The sequence below is a fragment of the Chenopodium quinoa genome, unplaced genomic scaffold, assembly GCF_001683475.1.
Source record: "Chenopodium quinoa cultivar QQ74 unplaced genomic scaffold, ASM168347v1, whole genome shotgun sequence".
Lineage (NCBI taxonomy): Eukaryota > Viridiplantae > Streptophyta > Magnoliopsida > Caryophyllales > Amaranthaceae > Chenopodium > Chenopodium quinoa.
This window is the reverse complement of record NW_018745003.1, coordinates 4,276,452-4,300,532: the sequence shown is the minus strand read 5'-3', so window position 1 is coordinate 4,300,532 and position 24,081 is coordinate 4,276,452. Positions and strand designations below refer to the sequence as shown.

General features: G+C 35.8%; 2 protein-coding genes across 2 annotated transcripts; one reads left to right on the top strand and one right to left on the bottom strand.

Moving 5' to 3' along the window:
* The first annotated feature begins 972 nt into the window (after positions 1 to 972).
* Positions 973 to 5,131, top strand: LOC110707998 (putative uncharacterized protein DDB_G0289963). The gene is made up of 3 exons (XM_021886091.1): positions 973 to 1,930; positions 3,330 to 3,517; positions 4,390 to 5,131. The coding sequence occupies exons 1-3, from the start codon at positions 1,399 to 1,401 to the stop codon at positions 4,978 to 4,980; spliced, it is 1,311 nt and encodes a 436-aa protein (XP_021741783.1). The 5' UTR covers positions 973 to 1,398; the 3' UTR covers positions 4,981 to 5,131.
* A 1,504-nt stretch (positions 5,132 to 6,635) lies between these two features.
* LOC110707997 lies at positions 6,636 to 23,488 on the bottom strand. Its single transcript, XM_021886090.1, has 5 exons — positions 22,964 to 23,488; positions 19,784 to 21,380; positions 18,818 to 18,938; positions 8,926 to 8,985; positions 6,636 to 8,848 (listed from the first exon to the last, which is right to left on the bottom strand). The coding sequence occupies exons 2-5, from the start codon at positions 21,247 to 21,249 to the stop codon at positions 6,935 to 6,937; spliced, it is 3,561 nt and encodes a 1,186-aa protein (XP_021741782.1). The 5' UTR covers positions 21,250 to 21,380; positions 22,964 to 23,488; the 3' UTR covers positions 6,636 to 6,934.
* Between the last annotated feature and the right edge of the window lie 593 nt (positions 23,489 to 24,081).

The window sequence follows — 24,081 nt, the reverse complement described above, 5'->3', positions numbered from 1 at the left end:
GGAAATATTGGAATTATATTAATGCCTTTTTTTTACTTTTATTTTTATTTTTACAACAACAAAATACATGATGCCTAACATTGTTGGGTTCGAAAAATGTTCTCCAAAGGCTTAATTGAAGATTAACACATTACATCGGACCATTTTTTGAGATTTTTGGACTTCGTGTCAAAAACTCAATTAATAGTAAGGTATCCTAGGGTCACAATAGGTTGTTTGGAACCATATACATCAATTGGTTGGTCACATAAAGGCTCAGGGTGGCCTTGATTCATTGATGAGGGGCATGTCTGTAACTAGCTAGAATGGTAGTTATGAAGCAAAGTACAGAGTAGATGATTTCAACAACCCTAGTGGCTTTTCATGATATCATGAGGTGTATGAAAAACACTTCATACTCTATCCTTTTTAAGTTCGAATAAGTTTAAAATTGAAGACTATAATACACGTTTTTAGATCAATTTTTATAAATTATTGTCAATAATGAAAGGGACAAGGAATGTTTCCTAAGGTCATATTAATTGGTTTGGAACCAAAATAGGCCTACTAATAGTTCTAATGTCTTGAAAATGAATTTGGTCCAATGACATGGCTAATTTGAAATTTGTTATAATGGTAGTCCATAGTTGTAAGATTTGTTTTTATTAATCACTAATCACGCATCCCAAAATTCCATAAAAGGTGTCGTGGATTCTTTATTAGACTATCACACCGTCGTTGCGGTTGGTTGTTTATGTGTACAAACTACAAGTATCTTACAACAATGAATATCCTCTACTAGTTTGAGTAAAATAATTACATTATACTCACAGTCTCACACATCTTCTAATTCATAGATCGTTCCAAAACTTGATTATTGTACATAAATTTTACCTTAAATTAATCATATATACTATCGAAAACATTCCTCTAACATGCTAATCAACTAACACGCCATCGTTTACCCAAAATCTATTCCAAACTTCCTCCTAAGTTCAAAAAGAATACAATTTTATTATGCCCAAATCTAGATGCATTAAATATGTACCAAAATCATCTCCTAGTACATGATTACGGAGTACATTAGATTTAGATGCATCTTTCAATAACCAAATTAAATAATACAGTATTGAAGATACATAAAAAGAAGGTTTATTGGACAACTCAGAAGCCCCCCAAATTGCTTATTCTAGCAATTCCATCTTAATACTATCCAAAAAGTTCCTAAATTTCACAAATTAAAGTGAACCAACCCAAGAAAACTTCAATCAAATTTCCCAATTTTTTTTACCCTAAAAAATACCCATCATTATCATCGTCGTATTCCCACAAATTCCCAATTTTTTTCAAGTTTCCCAGAATTTTATGCAAATTTTCAAATTCTATAGTAATTAATGCAAAAAACCCATAAATTTTTTAATGTCTTGGCTTTCAATTCCACTCCCAAACCCCTTCAAATCCCTCCAATTTTCCAATGAAGAAGAAGATGAAGATGAACAAGAAGAACCTAGAAACGACGCCGTTTCTGGAGTGAAGGAGGAATTCACGGCGATCGGAGAATCAATTGGGCGGCAATTTCGCGCCTTTATTTCGCCGGAAACTTCGAATTCCGGCGATGGTGGGTCCCCTTCTTCAAGAACCTTCGAGGGTATTCGAAGTGACTTGGAAGAAATAAAGGGAACTTTCAAATCTTCTCTCTCAATCTTTTCCAGTAACAAAGCTGTTTCTGAAATTTCTAAACTTGCTTCCAATTTTCTTCATATAAATGATGAAGAAAATAATGTTAATAATATGATTAGTAATGATAGAAATTATAATGACGGTGATGATTATGAAGATGATGATGAAGAAGAAGAAGTTGCTGGTGTTAATGATGAAGTGATTGAGTTTGCTCAACAGATTTCTAATCGCCCTGAACTTTGGACTGAATTTCCTTTATCACTTGATCATGGTAAAATGTTATTTTTTTAATTTTATTTTTTTTAATTTTTATTTCCTTTTTTGGGTTTTTAGTTGAATTTGTTGGTTTTGGGTTTGAGATTGTGATTGGCAATTTGGCATATTGATATAATCTATAGTTTTATGACTATTGATGTGAAGTTGTGATCTACAAATTTCCTCCTTTTTTTTTTCCCCCTTTTGGGCATTTCTGCTTGAATTTGATGGTGATCTTCATTTCGAAAATGGTGTTAGATTTGTATATTCGTGGGATTGAGATTGCGTTGTTGGTGGCCGTAGTTGTGATGCAATTTAGAGTGATTTTTGTACAATCACTAGAACATGGACATGTTAGTGATGAAATTGTGGCATGTAAGTAGTGTTTGTAATTGTGACTTTAAAGGATAGTAGTTATCTGAAGAATTTGTAGTAGTGTTCCATTTAGGACCCAAGAGTTCGATATGAGTATATGTTTTAATGGTAAATTTGAGAAGGATGATGTCTGTCATTTGGACGGTGGCCATAAAACCTTTTGTTCTTTTGAGGTTTCAGTGTGTTTACTGCCTCAATTTGTATGTTGTGGTTGAGATGGATTGTTGTGTAGCATTGCCTATGTTTTAACTTTACAATCTTTGGTTTCATTCTTATTTCATAAATGTATGACAATCTTAGGTATTTGTTTGGGGGGTAACTATGAGCTAATTTTAGTAGCAAAAACAACTAGCAACCACCTAGCTCGACTGTCTTTAAAGTCTTTTAGATACTCTCATCTTAACTTGTCAGCTAGTTGGGATGATACAGTTGTTTGGAGGATTTTGGAAATTCATGTCCAACATAGTTTGTTTGTTTTTTTTTTTTGTTTTGTTTTGTTTTTTTTTTTTGGTTTAGCTGTTAATGATTGATGCTAAAAAGATGATGCTCTATTAACAGTGGCTATGGATCAATTTAAGACCTTTTGTTTATGCTTGTATCCGTATTCTTCTATGGTTTATTTTTACTAAGGTGTAAGTGAAATACATTCTAGATTGGAAAAAGTTGTTGGTGATGATGCAGGTTTAATTACAGATTACCTGAATGAACTTGCAGATCACTCTGAACTGTATATTAACATTTGTTTCCTAATAGTGAAATTTAGTGATCAAGAGATGTTTTTTTTTTTTTTTAAAAAAAAATTGTTTTTTTTTTTTTAAATTTATAAGATTTCGTCTTTTCTAGTGCATATTGACTTAGTGTAATTGCACTTTCTAATGTACTTCGTAAATCTCAAAATGAGCAGTCGATATGTCTGTTATAAGATTTATGATGACAATCTTCTACTTGTAACTGTTTTGTGACTTTTTGACCTTCTGTGTTCTGCCATATTTTGCAATTTTCCTTGTGTTGTCCTCAGCTTTGTTTTGTGCTATTTGCAGAGTTTGATATGTCTGAAGCTCAGTATGAGCATGCCTCAACTGTTGAGCAGTTGGTTCCAAGTCTTGCTGAACTTAAAAGCCAGATCAGCAGTGACAAAAGGGAGAAGCAGTTTTGGATGATATATTTTATTTTGTTGCATCCAAGGTTAAATAATGATGAGGACCTAGAGCTTCTATCAACTCCTGAGGCAAGAATTACATTTCCTTTTTTTCCTTCAATCATATACAGTGGGGGGCTTTATCTGTTATTTTTGCCTTTTCTCACATTTGATTGTTTGTAATTTGGCTTGTGACACTGCACCTTTAGACTATCCTGGATATGAACTGACTTGCTGATCCATGCCTCGCTTATCCTCATTCTTTTTCTTTCTTCCTTGAAATATTAAACTAGCTACTTTGTCTGCTGAAACATCTGAAAAGATGAATGCGTTGCATCATAGCAATGTTTAATATGGATTTTCATCTCTGCTGCCCCCTCCCTTTCTTCATTGTTTTCTTTCACGTGCAAATTATTATTTTAACCCTTACATTCTGTTTGGTAGGCACTAATAAATAATGGTGATGGTTTTGTGTTTAATTGTTTATATGCAACTTTGTAAAGGTAGTCCATAAGTTCATAACAATGTCTATGTCAGTCTTTTATTCTCTTAGTATGTGAGTTATTCATATATGCCACTGTCAGATTGGTAATGAGCAATTATTAAAGTTTACAAAGGTAAATGAATTGATGGGGATACTTTGGGATTGTTATTGTATTGTTATGGACTTTGGTGTGTGACTTTTCTTGCAAATTACACACAAGTTCATTTCCTGTTATTAGTACTGTGCTTGGTAAATTTGGTATGGAATATTGACAATTCCTCTCTTTTGTTGTATTCTGAGGATTTGAGAGCGAAACTTTTGTGAAAAAAACAATATGAAGAAGTGTTACATAATGAGGTTTTGACTATATTTGGCATAACGTGTTTTTATTGTTTACATAAGACTATAAGGGAGTGTTGGAGATTATGAAGCCAAAGATTCTTATTGATGTATGTAACAAGACTAATTTCACCTGCAGATTGTTGAAGCAAGAGAGACACTGCTGACAATGCTTCAAGCTAAGAAGAGCAAGGATATTAGTTCTGAAAATCCCCAATCAGGTAGCTCCAACAATGAAGGTGACATACCAATGATCAATAGCCAATCTGCTGAAGATGTAACAACGTCAGAGAATTCAAACGCGTCAGAAAGTGTAAAAGGCACAGAATCAAACAACAGCAAGAAGATCCTAGAAGCAGAGGATGGGTGCAGTTTTAGCTTTAATGATCATAACGAATCTGATGCTAAGCCTGATAAGTGGGAAGAAAAGGAAAAATCTGTTTCTATAGGAACTTCTGCAGCTGCTCCGAAGCAATTTCAAAGTGAAGATGATGTCTCTTTCAGTGATCTTGAAGATGATGATAATGATCTCCCTAATAGATTATCAAGCTCAGGGCCATCACAGTCAAAGGGAACTTCATCACCAGAAGGGTCCAATGAATGGGTTCGATTGAATGAAAATGTGGAAGTCAGAGGCAGCGAGGTTAAAGGCCACTCTACTTTGCGAGATAGAGATTCAGAGGGTGAGGATTCAACTGGCTGGCTTACTGTTGATGATTTCGATCCTTGATAGTTTGACCAATGTCCTGTGGATCCTTGTAAAGCCTTAAATTTGTTTTTCCCCCTCTTTCTTTCATCAGTGCACTTGTGGTATATGAAAAATCTCGCTTTTAATGATCTTATATAAATTAAAGATGAAGTATGCCATATTGCCGTGTTTCCCAGTTCTCTGTTTTTGCTGATGGTTCTGCATTGTTTTGTTTGCCTAATTGCATATAGATGGTTACTTCGTATGTTGGACGTCGCCCAAAGTTGTTTGTCAATTCAGCCAGAAAGAATTTGTTCATTCTAAATTATACCCTTGTGATATGCATCTAAATTTTTACAGTAAGCATTATAGTATCCCAGTTTTAAAATCAGGCAGTTCTCACGATGTAATTGGTAAAAACCAAAACCCCTACCCTCATATCTAGTCTAATATTTCCTCGGTTTACTTTTTAGATGGAACTTCTTAAACTTTTTAAACTTACACTATTCTCACACTAAATCACTATCTTGGTTATCTTTTCATTAAAAAAAGATAATCACCTGGGGTTTTGTTAGATTAATACTTTTATTCATATTGTTTTTGAAACAAATACTTTTATATATTTTGAACAAGTACAATTTAAAATACAGAGTATTTAACTTTTCAATAATATATTTTCTCTTTTCCTTTTTACTTGTACTGTACCATAGTTTCATGCTTATCCAATTATTTAATACAAAATTCTTAGTATTGTATTTGAGATTTTTGTTATCAATAACTAGATACTAAATCAATAACTAGATACTAAAGGCGAAGCCTGGAGTGACACTTGTCATTTCTTGGTTAAAAATTTATTCAACTTTTTTTTTTTTTTGGTCATATTTTAATGACATTCATTTTATAACCTATAATAATTGTTATTTTCATTTTGAAAACGTATTTAATCCAATAATACTCTTTTTTTTTTTTTACATATATTTTATATACTTGGAAACTTTTAGTTACAAAAATACTAACATAGATTAAAAATAAGGTATTGTAATATATTATTTTCAAAGATTATTATAATATTATCAATATCAATTTTTTTTTTCTCCAACTTTTATCATTTGACAATAAAATTATTTTAATTAAAAAAGAAACATAACGTTTATTAGAACAAAATCATTTTGTTATAGTATACATAACATATATTGGAAAATTTAATCTAATTACTTTAAATATTAATGTGATTATTTAAAAAATAAAAACCCCTACTACTCACTAAAAATATATTTAAAAAATTGATTACGGAATACTAATTATTCTAAAGTAAAATAAAATCAACTAAATTTTCATATTATGCCAATCAAAATGTGTCAACAATTTAAGGATAAATGTATATGAATTCGTATATGAGTACTAACCTAAGCTAATATTTTAATTTTCTTATATAAAACCTTATAGCTTTTAAATTTTTTATACAATCCAATTCAATAACCTTTACGTATTTGATATTGGTATAAACTAAAATTCAAGTTATTTTGTTACAAATAATTTTTTTAGATAAATTATTGTTGAATTAATATCATTATTTATAATTTATTTGTTGTAAAATTTAATTATAACCGTGCATGGCACGGGACTTAACCTAGTTCCTTGAATAAATGTAACTATTTATTTAAACAGTTTAAGAAGCATTTCTGTGTCTATGGTTATGCAGCCAAATCCGTATGATATAGATGTTACATATACTAGTAAAAATTTCTCCTTGCAACCAAACAATGGAGTTGAGAATAGTGCATGAGCTGATGTCAGCAAACTAGCATTGAGACTAGCCTTTCAAAGTACAGAAATTTACTGGCTGGAAAATTAATTTCTATCTTATTTACACAACTTAAAAACTACTTTCAGTTTCTGCTCAAACTATATTCTATCTCCATATCTAGGCATCTCTCTACAAAGTTATAAATACCTTCTATTGCTCTCTCCAACCACCTTAGAAAACACCTGAAAGTCATGGCCTGGTACTCCGAATATGGGGATGGATAGGATTCGTCATACCAGGCTGATCAAAACAAGGCCTAAAAGCAGGACTTGGTGCGAAACCCGGAGGAAAGGAGGGATTCTGATGGATGGCACCATTGTTTGTGGGCTTATCAATGTATGGTGGAGGATGAGGGGCAGGAGGGAAATTTGTGTCTCCAAATTGCATCTGGGTTGATTGAGCAACTGGATTATGATGCATGAAATTATTAGCAGCTTGGTATGGGTTATTAACTGGAGGTGGGGGGACACGAGGGCCAAGATACTCTCTCTCGTTGAACTGCATCTGGGATGATAAAGCAGCTGGATTGTTGTCTCTAAAATGCATCTGGCTCAATGGTGCAGCTGGACTATGATGCATGAGATTATTGGTAGCTGGGTTACCAATTGGAGGAGGTGGGGGAGCATGAGGGGCAGAACGGCACTCTCTCTCGTTGAAATGAATCTGGGATGATATAGCAGCCGGATTCTTGTCTCTGAATTGCATCTGAGTCGCTGGTGCAGCAGGACTATGATGCATGAAATTATTGGTTGCTGGAATACCAACTGGAGGAGGTGGGGGAACATGAGGGGTAGAACAGTAGTCTCTCTCTTTGAACTGCATCTGGGATGATTTAGCAGTGGAAATATCATGCAAGAAACCATTGGAACCTGGATTAGGAAGATGAGGGGCAGTTGGGTGACTTTTGCTTTCTAGCTGCATATGGGTCAATGGAGGAGGAGGTGGAGGTGGAGGAAGGGGGAACAGACAACCAGAAGCTAAATTTGCGAACCCTGAACCAGCAACTTTGGGTTTGCTAAAAGAAAACGAGGATCCTGTCTTTTTATTTGCTTCTTCCCTCTTCTTCAAGAAATCTGGTGGGCACCATTCAGGCATATCTTCATCGTCGAAAAGGTTTCTTGGCTTCGAACCAGCAGCACCCTTCTCCATTGGTTTCTGCTCCTGTACAGACAAACTAGGAATCTTTGTTTCAGATTGCTGCCCCATGTTTAGTGGAGCTGATCCATGAGATTGTCCAGTTTGGTTCTGGTCTTGTGTTGGGAAGCTTGGTTTATGTGCTTCAGAATATTGATTTGTATTCTGCAGAACTAGTCCTTGATAAAGGAAATGTTGCTGTCCCATGTTTTGTAGGGCTGGTCCTTGAAAATTCCCAATTTGATTATGTTCTTGAGTTGAGGGGAAGCTTTGGTTTGGCGCTTCAGAATATTTCTCAACACCTTGTTGAAATTGAGAATCTGGCACCGAAACAGAAACAGTTGAGCATTCTGAATTCATTTCAATTGACTTCAATTCAGCAGAAGTGGGTGCAGCAACAGCTGAAGTATTGTTCACTAGAGCCTGAGAAACTGTAGCTCTAAAATCAAATTCAGGTAGATCATCATCGTCAGAAATATCTGCAGGTTGTTTTGAGGACACTGGAGGCATAGGTGGAATAGGGTTATTTGGTTCCACATCAGTATTAAACTCTGATAACTTGCTAGAGGCACCACTGACAGAGGTCAAGTTTTCAGTGACTATAGTCTGCTTAGCTTGATTGACTTGAGGGGAGGGCAAAAGCTCCGGACTATTGTCTCTTCTGCTATTCTGCACACCTTCAATCAGAATCTGACTTTTTTCAGATGTTGCAACTTCCTTAGAAGTCTGACCTAATGGTGGGGCATTACCCTCTGCTGTTTTTGTGGCAGGAGCAGATGAGTTTTTCTTCCACACAGCACAACCAATAAGCGGATCAGATTTGTCTTTAATAGCAGCCATTCCCTTGAAGAAGCCGTGTTTTGCTAGAATAGTGATTATTGCGTCACTATGAGGACAAATATAGAGATCAACATCAGTAGACAACTTTGCAAATCCAACCCTCTTTCCTTCTTTATATTTCTTTGCAACCTGTTACAAAAGATAAACTCAGAAATTCTGAAGTAATTTGTAAATGTCACTTATGGATCTAACTGGAAAATTGTTACCTCCTTCATGCCTTTATGTCCAGCATCCGATGAACCTTCCTTACAGCAAAGAGACATCACCTGGACACAGAATTTTAGATCGTTTAAACTTACAGCAATGAAAGGACATGAATATGATTTAAGTAAACCTTCATCTACTTGTTGCATACAATTTGACCTCGAATCAAAGAACCATTAAGCATTCAGAAGGTAGAGAAGGGCAGAAGGCACATAGTAGGATTTTTTTTTATATACAAAGAATTAAGGGAGCGTTTGCTATAGATATTGAAAATGGAGTGGAAAGGAAACAAATAAAAGGGAGGAAAAGAATTATTTAACACTTACCTTTCTATTTGTTTGGTTTAACCATGGAAAGGAATCACTTAATCATAACTTCTTTTCTTTTTGTTTGAGGAAGGTAAGGGTAATTGTTACCTTAGGTTATACAGAGGTAACAAATAGTGGAAACCATTACCCCTAGGTAATGGTAATTGTTACCTAAAGCTTCTAATCAAACACTTAGTAATGATAATAGTTGAATTGAATCCATTCCCACCCCAAAAAATACTCTAACCAAACATGCTCTAAGTCCAATTTAGAAACTTCTCAATCTCCAAGACTAGCTTGCAAGGATTTGACTCATGTTTTTCTCTTACCAATTTATCATGCATCTTGACTCTTACAGGAAGAAAGAAATACAACTGTGAATGCAAAATGAATCTCTGAGGTTACATCTTGTATGTAAATTTGATCGACTAGATTCTAAACCTATGCAGCTGCTAGCAGCCTATCAATACTATCCATGTAAGTTCAGAAGCTAATAATATCAGTTATAAACCTTGGAGAGGCATAATAAGTTCACGCTCCCAACATTGCTTTATGGAAGGTCAAGCATGGGAATGGCTCAGGCATTTCCTTTGTCAAAAAGATTTGTGTACTCGTGTTATTTTAATAAAGTGTCAAGTGCAGGATTCAATTGTGAAATGTCAATCCACCCCACTAGAGTTTTAAATTTTGGACTATCTTTAACAATACTGTAATAAGTTAGATTGCAGTCTCGAGAAAAGAGAAACTATTTGCCCCTAGTAAACTAATTCAAAAATGGTTTACCCCATTGAAGCGAAACAAAGCACGGTGTATTTTAGAATCTCTCCCACCAAGCAATATTATAAAAAGAGAAAAAGGAAACTATAATTCCCTGATGTAACTAATTTTCTATCAGTAATTGCCTTTTTGTGCCAAGATAAACTGGAGAACATCATAAGAATTGTCTAGTCACTTTGAGGAAGCATACAAGTACCCATTGTGGGCAGCAACAATGCAGTGAGACATATTGACACAAACATCAGCATTTAACTTCATTTTATGCAACAGACGAAATCTACTAATACTGAAATTTCTCAAGTCCCTCAGTTCTTGTCAATATTGCCCCGTGCATTCGAAGCAATACCAACACATATCAACGTCATGAATATTTTTTGGATAATCAAAATGCTTAAAACTGTAAGTAGATATTAAGGCTGTTTTGTTGAAAAGGAGATTCCGCTATCCTCCAAATAAAATTCAGTTTTTTTTTTTTTTTTTTTTTTTTTTTTTTTTTTTTTTGTAAAAAAATTCAATGCAAAAAACTTTATATTGGGATGTGATTCTCCAAGAAAAATATTAAACTTCTTTGTGACAATCTGCATATCAATGAATTTTCGGGGGATAAAAAATAATGCAATAGAAAATCAATCTTCTGCTTGACAGTGAAGCCTTATATTTCATAATAATTTGATTACAGAAAATTCATAGAGGACTGCCCAAGTGCCCATCTTTGCACTGAAGGCTGCTGAGCAGGAGAAAGAAATTAACGAGACTTTTAGTCCCCAAAAACAGCTAGTCACAAGCCAAGCTGCTCGTAAACAACGCAAATTAGGCTCAATGAACCTCAAGTTGGCTCCCCCAGCACGTCAACAGAGGCAAGCTCAAGCTCAAGCTTGTGATTTTGACTTGTTTATTACAAGCGTTATCATGATGTTCGATTGACACTCGTGAGCCACAATAAACACTGGTATAGGCTATAGGAATGAAATGGACAAAGATGACCACTTCGTTCAAAATAGCTAAAGAGCATTAAGGCAATAACATAACAAAATGGTCTCATTCGCTAAATACACATTGCATCGTTTAAACACTCAACACCAACATAAAATCAATAAGGCTTGACTGATGATCTTTGATGATGGGAGACATCAATAAGATTTTATTGTTTCCTACTGCAATATAAATTATGTCTATGCTATTTCATTGGTCTTGATCGATAAATATTAGATTGGGCAATGTTTAGCATATTTTCAGCATCTAAAGCTGTTTCATAATTTGATCAGTAAGATGATAATTTCAAATGTTTGGTAAAAGATAGTTTCAAATAAACATACTACAACACCAAGCTTTGATAAGGTTTGCATCTCCCAACCTTGAGTTGTGGGATTAAATCCCCACTAGAGGCACTTTGGGGTGGGAATTCCCTTATCCTTCCCTCCACTCCCAAAGTGTCTAGCTCGCTAACCGGACCGGGAGGGCATGTGAGAGGATCCGGCCCAGTAGGCCCTTCTCCTTACCAACCCAAAAGAAAAAAAAAAAAAAAAAAAAAAAAACTGCAGCACAACTGCAGATTACTCAAAGTGTTTTGGTCAATTTACGAATAGAAATAACAATATCCCACATTGCTACACTGAATTTGATTACAGAACTCCTCAACAAGACTCGGGATTGAGCTCCATGAGTACAGATTAAATTACGGAACGGCTTTTGTGCTGCAGATAATAGTTTGTATGGTTATAGTACTTATAGGCTTGTTTTCAGTGTTTGATTTTATATTTCCAAAGTCTAATCTCTTACGGCAATTTCTACTATCTGAATAATTTACGTATAAGTTGAGCTTTTTCGAGTCAAGCAACCCTGTAAAAAACCTTGAGTTGAGCATGAGTCAAGCCCTGGACTAAATCAAGTTTTGACTGACTCAATCTCAAACAACTCTTGAACCATCTCATCTAACTTAAATTCCCTCAGAAAGTCAGAATTATCCTTATTATAATCCTAGTGAGGCAAGAAGCACCCACCTGCATGGGCTGAATCATAAGACCATCCACACCTATAGCCAAGATATATACATCACCCACAACCTAAGCGTCAAAGGACAAAGTAAAACTTAATACCTATTCTTTCTGGAACTGCTACTTATTTAGTCATTTAACCCCTGTACACAAAAAACTTCCAAAAAAATGGTGACCTTGTGAGAGGAATCTAAATCTACACATGGCGGTAGGTCTCTCACTCTTCATGCCACACTGCATTACCTGAATCCATAATATTACAAGTGGCATTTATTTTGCAGCAGACAGAGCCTTTGAGCTATTATCGCTCACGACTTAGTGAAGCTACTGACTTAAACCAGAATGGAGAAAGCACTTCACCATTCTGTCATTATGTTCTTATTGAATGTTCTCAGAAGGATTTAAAGTTTCATGAAGTTCAACCCTTAATTTCTTTTTCTTATTCTTAGTTTCTTTCTAGGTGAAGATTTTACATCATTTTCATTTATGTTTTACTTTACTTCAATTCAAAAATAAAATAGAGAATATGAAGGTTCATACTACTCTAACAGGCAGACTGAAATAAGTAATCAAGCTACCATTAATGACATTACAGGGTTTCCAGCTGCAGCGTCTCCATTCCTTCCCAGCCCCATAATTTTTTTTTTTTAAGAAAACTGGAAGCATAATAATACTACTTCCATTTATTTTTACTTATTGAACCAAGGTTTTCCTAAAACATGCATTAATGAGATGTTTCTTGGGACCAAGTAGGCCTCCCAATGCCCTTTAGAACCCGGGATACACCTCATGCATAATCTTGCCAGATCAAAAGATCTCCAAAGGCCAAATTTGAAGGCTATAATACACAAATTAAACCCATTTTCGGATTCTTTGGGACTCAATGTCAAAAACTCGAGTAATGATAAGGGATGCAACCAGGGGTCATATGATGTTATTTGAACCATATACAACCACTACTTGGTCACATTAAAGCCCGGAACGGCCTTGAGTTAATAAAAGAAGGTGTGGACGTAACTTGGCTAAATTGATAGTTTAAAAACAAAGTAAACGGTTCCAACCACCAAAATAGCCTCGTAGGGTCTATGGAAAGCATCCTGACCTCTTCCCTTTACGAGCCCGAAAAAGTGAAAATTTGTCCAAAATTGAAGGCATCCACGCTTTTGGTCCAATTTTGGAAAATTTTCAAAAATTGAAGTGAACATAAGGTGTGTCCCTCGAGGTCATATATTATAAATTGGAAGCACCATACACAGATTTCCATTCATTTTTATTTATTGAATCAATGTTTTCCTAAGACATAACAATAAAGGGTGGCCAAGGCATGAATGAGAGTTCTGGACATCAAGTAGGCCTACCAAGGCCCTTTAGGAACCCAGTGAAACACCTCGATGCATAAATATGTTGGGTCAAAAAATGATCTCCAAAGGCCAAATTTAAGGATAATACACAAAATCGGACCATTTTCAGAGATTCCGGGGGAGTTGGTGTTGAAAACTCAAGCTATAATAAGGGATGTACCCTAAGGTCATATAATGTTGCTTGGAACCAGATACGGTCACTAATTAATCACCAAAAGACCCATGGTGGCGGCCTTGAGTCAATCAAAAGGAGGTATGCACGTAGCATGTTAGATAGATAGTTAAAAAGCAAAGTGGACGATTCCAACCACCCAAATGGTCTTTTGGGGTCTCGTAGGACCCTAGGAAGCATCCTGACCTCTTTCCATTACGGCCTAAAAAAGTTAATATTTGTCCAAAATTAAAGACTATAATCCACACTTACGATCCAATTTTGGAATTTTTTTCTGAAATTGAAATGAATGTGGGGGTTGTGTCCAACATATAAACATGCGCTATAATTAGATTTCCATTCATTTTTGTTTATAGAATTATTGTTTTCCTAATACATGGTAAGGAAGAGTGGCCAAGACATAAATGAGATGGTTTAAGGCATCAAGTAGGCATCCCAAGGCCCACCTGGGAAATACCTCAATGCATAATCTTGCCAATCTCTTAAGGCCAAATTTGAAGGATAAATCCACGAAATCGGACCATTTTTAGATATTTTGGGTTTTGGTATCGAAACCAAGTTATCATAGAGGGTGCATACGAGGGCCATATAACGTTGTTTTAAACTACATACAACCACTAGTCGGTTACTAAAAAGCTCACGTGGCCGTGAGTCAATGAAGGGAGGTGCGCACATAACCAACTAATTTATCAGTACACAATTGCACATAGCCAACTAAAGTGACAGTTTAAAGACAATATGGACGGTCCAACAACCACCCAAATGACCTCTCGAGTCCTTATAGGGTCCATGGGAAGCACCGTGTCCTTTTTTTTTGCCCTAAAAATGTCAAAAATTGTCCTGAAGGTTATAGTCCATGCTTTCGGACCGATTTGAAACCTTTTTCTAAATTTGAAGTGAATGGGGTGGGTATTGGTTTGAAGTGAATGTGGTGTCTCTTGGGGTCATATATGTTGGTTTGGAATCATAATAAGCCTACCAATAGGTCTAAAAGTCCCAATAATGAGCTTAATTCAATTATGTGACTATTTTGAAATCTTGTTGTGTTGGCAGTCAAGGGATGATTACAATCACCAACTTGACATCCCAACGTCCTATTAATGTGGCAAGAATTCATCATCAGATTATCAAACCCAAGCCCACCCGTTCATTAGTTATCATTATGTTGTCGATGCATGGGTTATTTATATTATATACTATATAAGTGTTTGTTATTCAACACCATTACTCCCATTGTTGAGTTTGGTTATTTGTTTACAACCGTTCATAATGAAGCTTTGTCAATTAGAATCACAACCAAAAGCATTCAATGACACAAGCTATACGCATTGATATCTATTCTAATATGCACACAAGCAAAATTAACAGCCTTTAAAGCATCAACAATGAGGAAACTGGTGTAGAGGTGGGAAATATATCGTTCGTGCAAATCATGTTTAAATAATCAGCAATTTAATTCAATTTTAGGTCAGCTCAAGTCAGGTAATATATGAATCAATCAGCTTATAATAATAAATCAGTCAATACTAGTCATATTGAACAACGGTTCAGTATGGGGCAATTAAATAAGTGTCAAAATCAAATAATGTAATTTCCATTACAACAAAGGTGATTCAGTTTGTGTCGTGGGGTGCGGTTCAGTATTCATAGCCCTAATCCAATGCAGCAAACAAAAGCTTAAATCTTAAATCACCCTGGACTGTCAAATGCTAAGTTTGTCCTACTGAGATGAATCACTCTTCTAAGTTACAAGAAATCTCCGCACACTCTTCATGAATTACTTTCTTCCTCTTCAACATTCATTGTCGTAACACATATCAAAGAGATGAGGGACAAACTAACATGATAACAGACTAAGGATAGCAGTAATTGAACAATCAACTAAAAACTTTGTTGTAATCCTGAACAAATCATAGCTAACACCAATAGATTTACCATATCATTTGCTCCACAGATGAAACCAACAAGAGCAATTCATTCTTAAGCTTCAGAGAAGGATGAATTAAGGAAAATTATACAAATGAAGATCATTGCATTACAATACCTCAAAGTACCCTTTTAACAATCTCTTCCCCTTACCCCCCCCCCCCCCTCCTCCTCTCAGCCAAAAAAAATTAAAAAACCCCTCTACGTCTCAAATCCTTGCAAAAAAAGGAAAAATGAAAAAGGGTCTTTTGCAATCAGGGAGGGGAAAAAATAGACTTGATATATATCAGACTCCCTTTTTGGGAAAACGGCAATATTAACAGCAATTGAAACAGGCATTTCCTAAGGACTGCGGTAAGCGACATTTGACAGCACCTTTATCATAACACAGTAAAGAATTAAGCACAAGAATATGAAAGCTGCAAATGAGTCGAGTCAAGCCAAGTTTTAATATGATCGAGGTTAAGAATTATTAGTGTTCGAGTTATCTTAAGCTAGAACAAGCTTATAAAGTCTTGTTCTAGCTTGGCACATTAAGATTTTCGCTTGTTCAGGCTTTGTTCACAAACATGCTTAGTTGTATTTCGAGTCTGAACTTGAAATTGAATGAGGTTAAATAGAACTTGATTAAAAATAAACAGGCCTCATGAAAGAATTACTTTAACGTTATAATACTACGTACATCATTTAACTTTTTTTGTCAATCATTCTGTAGGAAAAGGTTATAGATAAACTTTCATGTGTACATTTCACAAAATAATTTTTTAATTACTTTAAATTCATGTATAAGATATATAAAGATGTTCAAATGTTTATTTTCAGATGTCAAAGATTTCTTCAAGTTTGATTGAGCTATAACCAATTACAATTGGACATGAACAAAAACACAAACTGTGTCATTTACTTAGTGAGCTTAAGATTTTTGTTAAAGCTAGTTATATAGTTTATTAACTGAACAAATCTTTGACCGAGATTGTTTGCAAGTAGTTAGTGAATGTATCATCTGATCTGCACCCCTACACGAGATCATGACTGATCACGAGGCAGTTAAGCTCATTAGCCATTACTCATTTAGGGGCCATTTGGTTGGGGGTATTCATCAAAGGGAATGGGAATCAACTACCCTGATTCCCGTTGTTGTTGTTTGTTAGGTCTTTTTCCCCATTCCCTTTACCCTCTCTATTTCCCCAAATCCTTCCAACTTGATTACCCACCCCTCCTAGGTTTTTCCATTCCCTTTCCTTAGCCACCATTACACCACCATACCCACACCAGCCACCACCTTCCTACCCTACCCCCACCACACAGCCGGCGCGCCGCCCCTCGCCACACCTCCCCCGCCCCTCGCCGCCCCCTTGAAAAGCCCTCCCCTCCCCCGAAAAATATCCCCCACCCCCGCAAAACCCTAGAAACCAATCCCCATCCCCCAAAAACGATCGGGTGTCCCTCCCCCAACCCTCGAAACCCTAGCGTACCAGTAAGCAGCAATCACTAAGATGGCGGCAGCAAAGGTTACTTCAATCTCCCACAACGACGGAAAAAGTGAATCCAAAGCCATTTGAACCATCAGTCTCGCCATAAAGTCCATTGGAAAATGAAAAAAAACACGCTGGAAAATCGGAGAAAATCGTTACAAAAAGGGTTTGAAGTGATCAATTTCTAGGGTTTTGCGAAAATGATGAAATTGATGGGCGACGAGGGGTGGGGGAGGGGCGGGGATATGGCTAGATGGTGGGCGAGTGGTGGCTCGGTGGTGGGGTGGCTGGAGAAGGTGGAAAGCAAGGAAATAGGTGGTTGTGTGGTGGTTGGGTTGGAGGCTTTGATTCCCTTTCTTTGTTAAAACAAACAACATAGCAAATTTCAGGGATTTACATTCCATTCTTTTTCTTTCCCTTTGTTCATTACATTCCGTTTACCCTATGCAAACCAAACAACCCCTAATTACATATTTTATTTCTACATCGGTACAACGACTACACTTCTCCAAGTCATAGAACATTATTAAAACATTTCATGAAACTTTATCTTATATAAATGGTTTCAAAAGATAGCTTCATTCCTCAAATTTCCCCTTCATGTCATTAAATAAAAAAAAAAAGGGCGATATTTAACATACAAGAGCATTTAAACTACAAATAGTCTTAAATGAAAGATTATAAGATAGTGGGAAACATCAAGGAAAATGTAGCCTTCCTAGTTTTTTTTCTTTCCCTAAATGTGACAATTTATACAGAATTAAGTGAGTGACAAATTATACGCAACCAAAACAGACCAGGTCAAAAGGCCTAAGGTTAAATTTTTCCTAGCCACAAATTTCAGAGTTCCCTTCATCATCTCCTTAAGCCCCCTATCCCATTAAATTACTCGTCCCATTTGACTTGTTCTCTATACCAAAGTCCATACCCTTATCAGTTATCACCATTAAGGACTACATAAAATTACATTGATTTTATTTTCACTTCTTCTTACTCCCCTCGCAATCTCTTTAAAATGATTTAATAAACAAAGCCATAGATGAAGATCTCGATCTCACTCACACCCTGCTTTGTAGTGAATTCATTAATTTTTGTTTTCCCTTTCCTTCTGCATTCAGATCCACACTATTTTCTTGCTTGAATCTCGTGCTATTCTTCTTTTCCATTGATTTTTGCAGTTACAGTCAAATCCCTATCCATGGAGAATTAAATTTTTTTTTGTATGTAACAAAGCACACAAGCATCATTTAGTTAGTGTGTTTCTAACAAGACCACGCTACTGATGCTCTCTTCCCCTATGGTATTTTCTTCGATATTAGAAGTAATTGACATTGCAGACTATTTAGAGAAAAGAGAGGGGGGGATGGAAGGGAGAATTTGACCTTTGTTTTTCTTCAATATTAAGAGGAATTGGTTTTGTATCAGAAAAAGGAAGTTGTATCCTTCCATAACCCTTCCCTTCCCCAATTTAATCCAAATAGAAATAGGCAATCCATCTCACTCTTTCTTACTTTATTCGTCTTATTCTTACACCTACCTACTTTTAAACATTCTATTACTTTAACCACCTTTTTCTTACATCCATCCCACGTTCCCATTCACCAATTTTCTTAAAATTAGTGCATATAGTAAATGTTAAGATCAATTTGAAACAGAAGTATTTCAAAGATGTAGACAGGAGTTGTAGGTTGTCCGCATGTCTGCACGTGTGTGCCATCGTGGATAATAGAAAATCTGGCATGAAACATAGTCAAGGAACAGGTTTTCACTCAAAATCATGACAAAAACAGGAATTGGAGTATCTGCAAGCTACTTTTGTCGATATGTTCTACAACCAGCAAGCAAAGGCATATAACTACAGTGACAGAAAAGTCGGCTTACCATGAGTCCACGAGAGCGTGAGCGAGGAAGGTCTTGCACATATTTCTCAAAAGCTTCCAATCTAACTTTTCCTCTAACTTCCACAGATTCAGACCAGCTTAAGTCCTGCATCTTCTCTCCACTACAATTTAAAAATCAGCATGTATTAACAGCTATATTTACTGACCCAACCTCATTACAATCAGACTAGCCCAAAGCTGCATCATCTAACATCAATTAGAACAAAGTGATCATCACTCATAACAAAAGTATAGCTTCAGTGGGGCAATAGTCAGTTTCACACAATAAAAAGATAGCCCATTTGAAAGCGAAAAAGAGAATGAAGAAAGGATGCAAGTGGGAAATTATTAATTTCACAATACATATCCCCCAAAAAAGAAAATTCACTAAAATGCGATGACTCGGCGCCTCCCTCCCTCCCTCCCCCCCCCCCCCCCACCACCCTGCCTTCTAGTTCTGGGAGCTGGAGAGTGCACACAGAAGTAAACCAGCCAATCAACAATACAAAACACAGATGCGGTGCCAGGTGACACAAATTGCATCCTTGAAGTATATACCACAAGGTCCACAACTGTTCACAAAAAAAGTAAGCAACTAAACTAGCGTAAAAAAAAAACTAATCTAACTGTCCAATTCAATTAACTTCTAGCAAAAGACTCCTTTTTTCTTAAACAACACACAAAACATCAGCTGAACTTGCACAATATTAGCCTACTCCAATACAATTTCAGCTTATTAAATCTTTAAAATTGTGTATTTAACAATCATGAAAATTAGATATTGTGAAAAATACAATTTCAGCTTATTAAAATTTCTACTCCTTATTAGGAAGGTAAGCCATTTTTTCAGTAAATTATAAGAAAAAAAATTTCTTTGCTATATCATAGAACAGAAGCATTGAATTCCTCAAACTACTCAAAGCACAATGACATCAATAAAAAGGTGAGACCAAAAGTATATAATAACCTTTTGAAGAACGCAACGACAGACACTGAAACAGAGGTACTTAATTTAACGGTGCCATCCCACAACTTCTCAGCAAATGCTGAAGGTCCATTTTCAGACTTGGATTTACTATCTAATTTAGCACAAGCTTTTTCACCAATTGCGGCAGGGTTTTTAAGAACAGGAACATCATCAGGGTTCTTGGACAGGTTTGTATCTGCTGAAAGATGGTTTTGATTCTGAATAGTAGAACCTGATGGTGATTTCATCATTTTAACATCATGCCCGGAGCCTTGAACATTACCATCATCATTATCAGGTAAACCAACACCAGAAGCAGCACTCAAAAGCTTCAAAACATTTAGGAGATTATTAGTTTCATTCTGTAGATTGTAGACAGATGTACTGACATTGTTACCAGACACCTTATTACTGTCAGTTTCACTTTGCTTAACATTAGAGAAAGATCCAACTTTATAAGCTTCAGCACTGTCAAGTCCGGCAAAACCACCAGCATCACCATAGTCTTTGACATTATTAGGACAGTTAACCTTGTAGGTTTCTTCTTCACAATAACCTTTTACATCCAAACCAACGGCTCCAGGCTCCAAAACAGTTTGCGACAATCTTTGTGATTCCCCTGAAATTTTGGATGCTTGTTCATAAAGATCTGGTGCCATAGCCCTTGGCTTAACAGGCGTTTGATGCGCATAGCTCAAAATCTCCTGGGGATGAATAACAATTGACTCCCTTGCCACATGTGCATCTGATTTACAGTTGTTATAGTGATTGAGGTTTTGAGACTCTGAAGGAGGCCCACTTGATTCTTTATGAGTCGCTGCATGTGCATTTGGTTCATAATTCCCATGCTGCCAATTTGATGTATTTTGAGTCACTACAATTGCATTTGACTCACGAATCTCGTGCTGGTAAGAGTCCCGAACAATAGGAGGTTGCCAGTCCAATGTAATAGGAGTCGTAACTTGTGCATGGTTCTGATGCTGGCTAAAGGCTTCAGTCACTACAGGGGACCAATTTGACCCTTTATTAGTAGCCAAATTCAGATTTGGTTCACAATTATTATGTTGGTTAAAATTTTCTGTCCCTGAAGGCAGCAACTTCAATGTTTTACGAGTGCAGCCCTCTGGGAGAGAAAATGAAGGTGAAGGAGCTTTATGATTTGGAGACTTCAACTGCCGTTTTGCTACATAATCACTCTGATCCCAATATTGACTATGATCAGAATAACCCTGTGATGATTCCCTTGGTCCCAAAACAGGGGTAGAACTCTTGGAGTCTGAAATTCCAGAAACGCCATGCATCAAATTTGGGGCAGGAGCAATGATTTGGTGATCAGAGGAAGTTAATTTTCTTTTTCTTGGTGACTCAACCAAACCATCCCTTTTTAATTGCACAGGCAGAAAAGTAAACATGTCTTTGTCATATTGGGCTCCTCGAAATGGTCGTGGTGGACCTGGTGGCTGCATTTTATATGCTTGAAAAATGATCTTCTATTGTCTACAGACTGATTTCGTTTGAGTCATTCATATCCAGCATGAAAAAAATTAATCAATTGTGGAAAATGCCCAATATCATCAACCTTCTGAAAATCAGAACACTGCACAGCACAACATGATTTACAATGCAGTACATCACATACAAACATTAATATAAATGGGCAAAATCTGTAATGGGCACTAACAGCTAAGACAGTGAAGCACCAAGTGCAAAAAAACAGTATATAATACAGAGATGTAAATATGCCTGAAAGAGGATTCACACTATAGTGAAAATCATACATGAAGATCCAAAAAATAAGGAAAAAAGGGGGAAAATTGGAATGTCATAGGTGGAAAAAGATGGCCTCCTTGAGATTTTGACGTATAGCCACAAAAGGCCATATGCAGACATCAGTTGATTAGAAAAAACATAAATACGTTTGAGAAGAACTGAAGAAGAATGAATCCTATGCCTGAGCTCATCACTGTAGAAGACTTATGTATAAGACTGCTTCATTGCACGAACCACGAACTGATTCCAAAGCGAAAGATAACTGGTGGTACATCGTCCTAAGACACTTTTTTTCTACTTCATTCTAAATAAGCCTAAACAATGAATGTTGAGATTGGGGAGGGGGGTGAGGTAGACTTCAAACTACAGTTCATCTTGGTAGTTACTAGTACCCAAAATTAACAGTTAACACTAAGGGTAACACTCAACATCCGAGACACTTCTTGCAAATGAACTTTCAGTTTAAAGGCCACAGGCTCCCAGCAAGGCAGCAACACAGATCATAAAGGAAATCAATAAACCTCCTCCAGACATAAAACACTGCTTATAAAGCCTTGGCCAAACACTAAAGATCAAGAATACCAAAGGTCCTGCCAATAACCCCAAGTTCACAACTGAAGTAAATTAGTCTATAAGTTGAGACTGTAACCCAACTAAAACTCTGGAAATTCCCAGTTCACTTTCCAATCCCTCTGCACATGAACACTCCTAGTCTCCTACAAACCTAGCAATATAGTTTCCGTATTTCCTTTAGCATAACTTCAACCGCACTTCCACTCAATCTCCATAGCGCCGCATTCTCATCAAAAAAGTCAAACCCAGTAATCCAATCATGAATAATAGCCAATTGCTAGGCAGTCTCAAAAGCTAATATCAATTTCCAGCACAAAGATGATCAAATCCCACAAAAGAAGACTGCTTTTAATGGACGAAAAAATGCCATCCTGCAATACATGCTAGAAAACCACATCTATTTTTTCGCCAAATTGACAGCTTTACATTGAATAGAAATAGCATTAAACCCTAAAAAGGCAAAATGCGCATACATAATATATCGCTCCCTAATTCCATTAATCAATTATCCAAGTACCTCACATAGATAGATGTTCACCCCCAATTGTCCAAGTAAAACTCTACGAAACTTCAATCTAATCACAATTCACAGCAATTAGGTAAACGAATAAAAAAATCATTGCCAAAATCAAGATTACTTTCCATTTAACACCTTCTTCAATTCCATCAAAATCAAAACTTCATCATTAACATTGTAAAATAAAGAAATCTTTTAGCGCAAAAACTATTCCCCGCACAAAATTAACCGCAAATAATGTCAGCCAATTCAATAAAACCCTAATTGCAGCATTCATAAATTAGTAAACCAACAGTTTATTGATTAAATAAAGAACAAACCTTGAGAATGTCTTGGATTTGATTTTGCAAATTTCTTGAAAAAGAGCCAAATTTCTGAATTGTATCAATTGCATGTAGCAGCAAAATCACTGAAATTTTGGATTTTTTTTATTTTTTGGGGTGTTGAAGTACTGTAGTAAAGTAGTGACTAGTGAGTGAGAGACTGAGAAGAAAGAGAAAGAGAAGAAGTGCAAAGAAAGAGTGACACACTTCTATGTTGTCAAGAAACTCTTGTGCAGCACACTGGTTGCTGACAATAATGTTGATTGTTTATCAATCGTAACATAACATACTGATTTTGTGTGGCTCGGTCAAAAATTGAAACCGCTTGTTCGTTGTCGTTTTTTGTTTTTTGTTTTTTAAAGTTTGAATTTGCTTTTCTACATTTGGAAAAAAAAAATCACCATAATCTCAATTGAGATTTTTTGGGTTGTTTCACTTATTTTTAGAATTATTGTTGTAAATTATTTAGGATTTTGTGGAGTAAAATTTGAAATTACACATGGCATCATCACGAGAATACAACTACTATTGATTCAAATGTGAAAGTAATTTATCGATTCAAATGTGAAAGTAATCTTTAAGATTACAAAACTTTAAAGTCTTTATTAATTTAATTTAATTTAATTTAATTAAAAAACTTTTGTAATGAACAATGGTTACACAATCATGGGTTAATTGGTTCAGAGCTTCGTCTATCTCAAGATTGGCAAAATCAAAAGTATATTGGTACTGTTACGTCAATAATTCTAAAGCAAAAAACAGTGTCACTTTTACGTCAATTTGGTAGCAATAAAAATGTGCATTGGTATTAAGTTTTGGTACTGATAACACAGCATACTAAGGCTTGTGTTTTGTTCACTTTTAAATTCAGTTATTTCAGGTCTAATAAGTTCAGCTTATGAAAATTAATTCTGATAAGGGTTATTATAGTTCAAATTACAATCAAAATAAGTTTTAATAAGATCTAATAAGTTCGGATAACACATAAGTAAATATTAGGTGAATTAAACACACCATTATTGATATCACTCTTGGACACAAGCCACTCTAGATTTAGACTTGACCACCTTGCCCCCATCAGCTTGCTCTTTAGAAAAAAAAATATTGATAGCCCA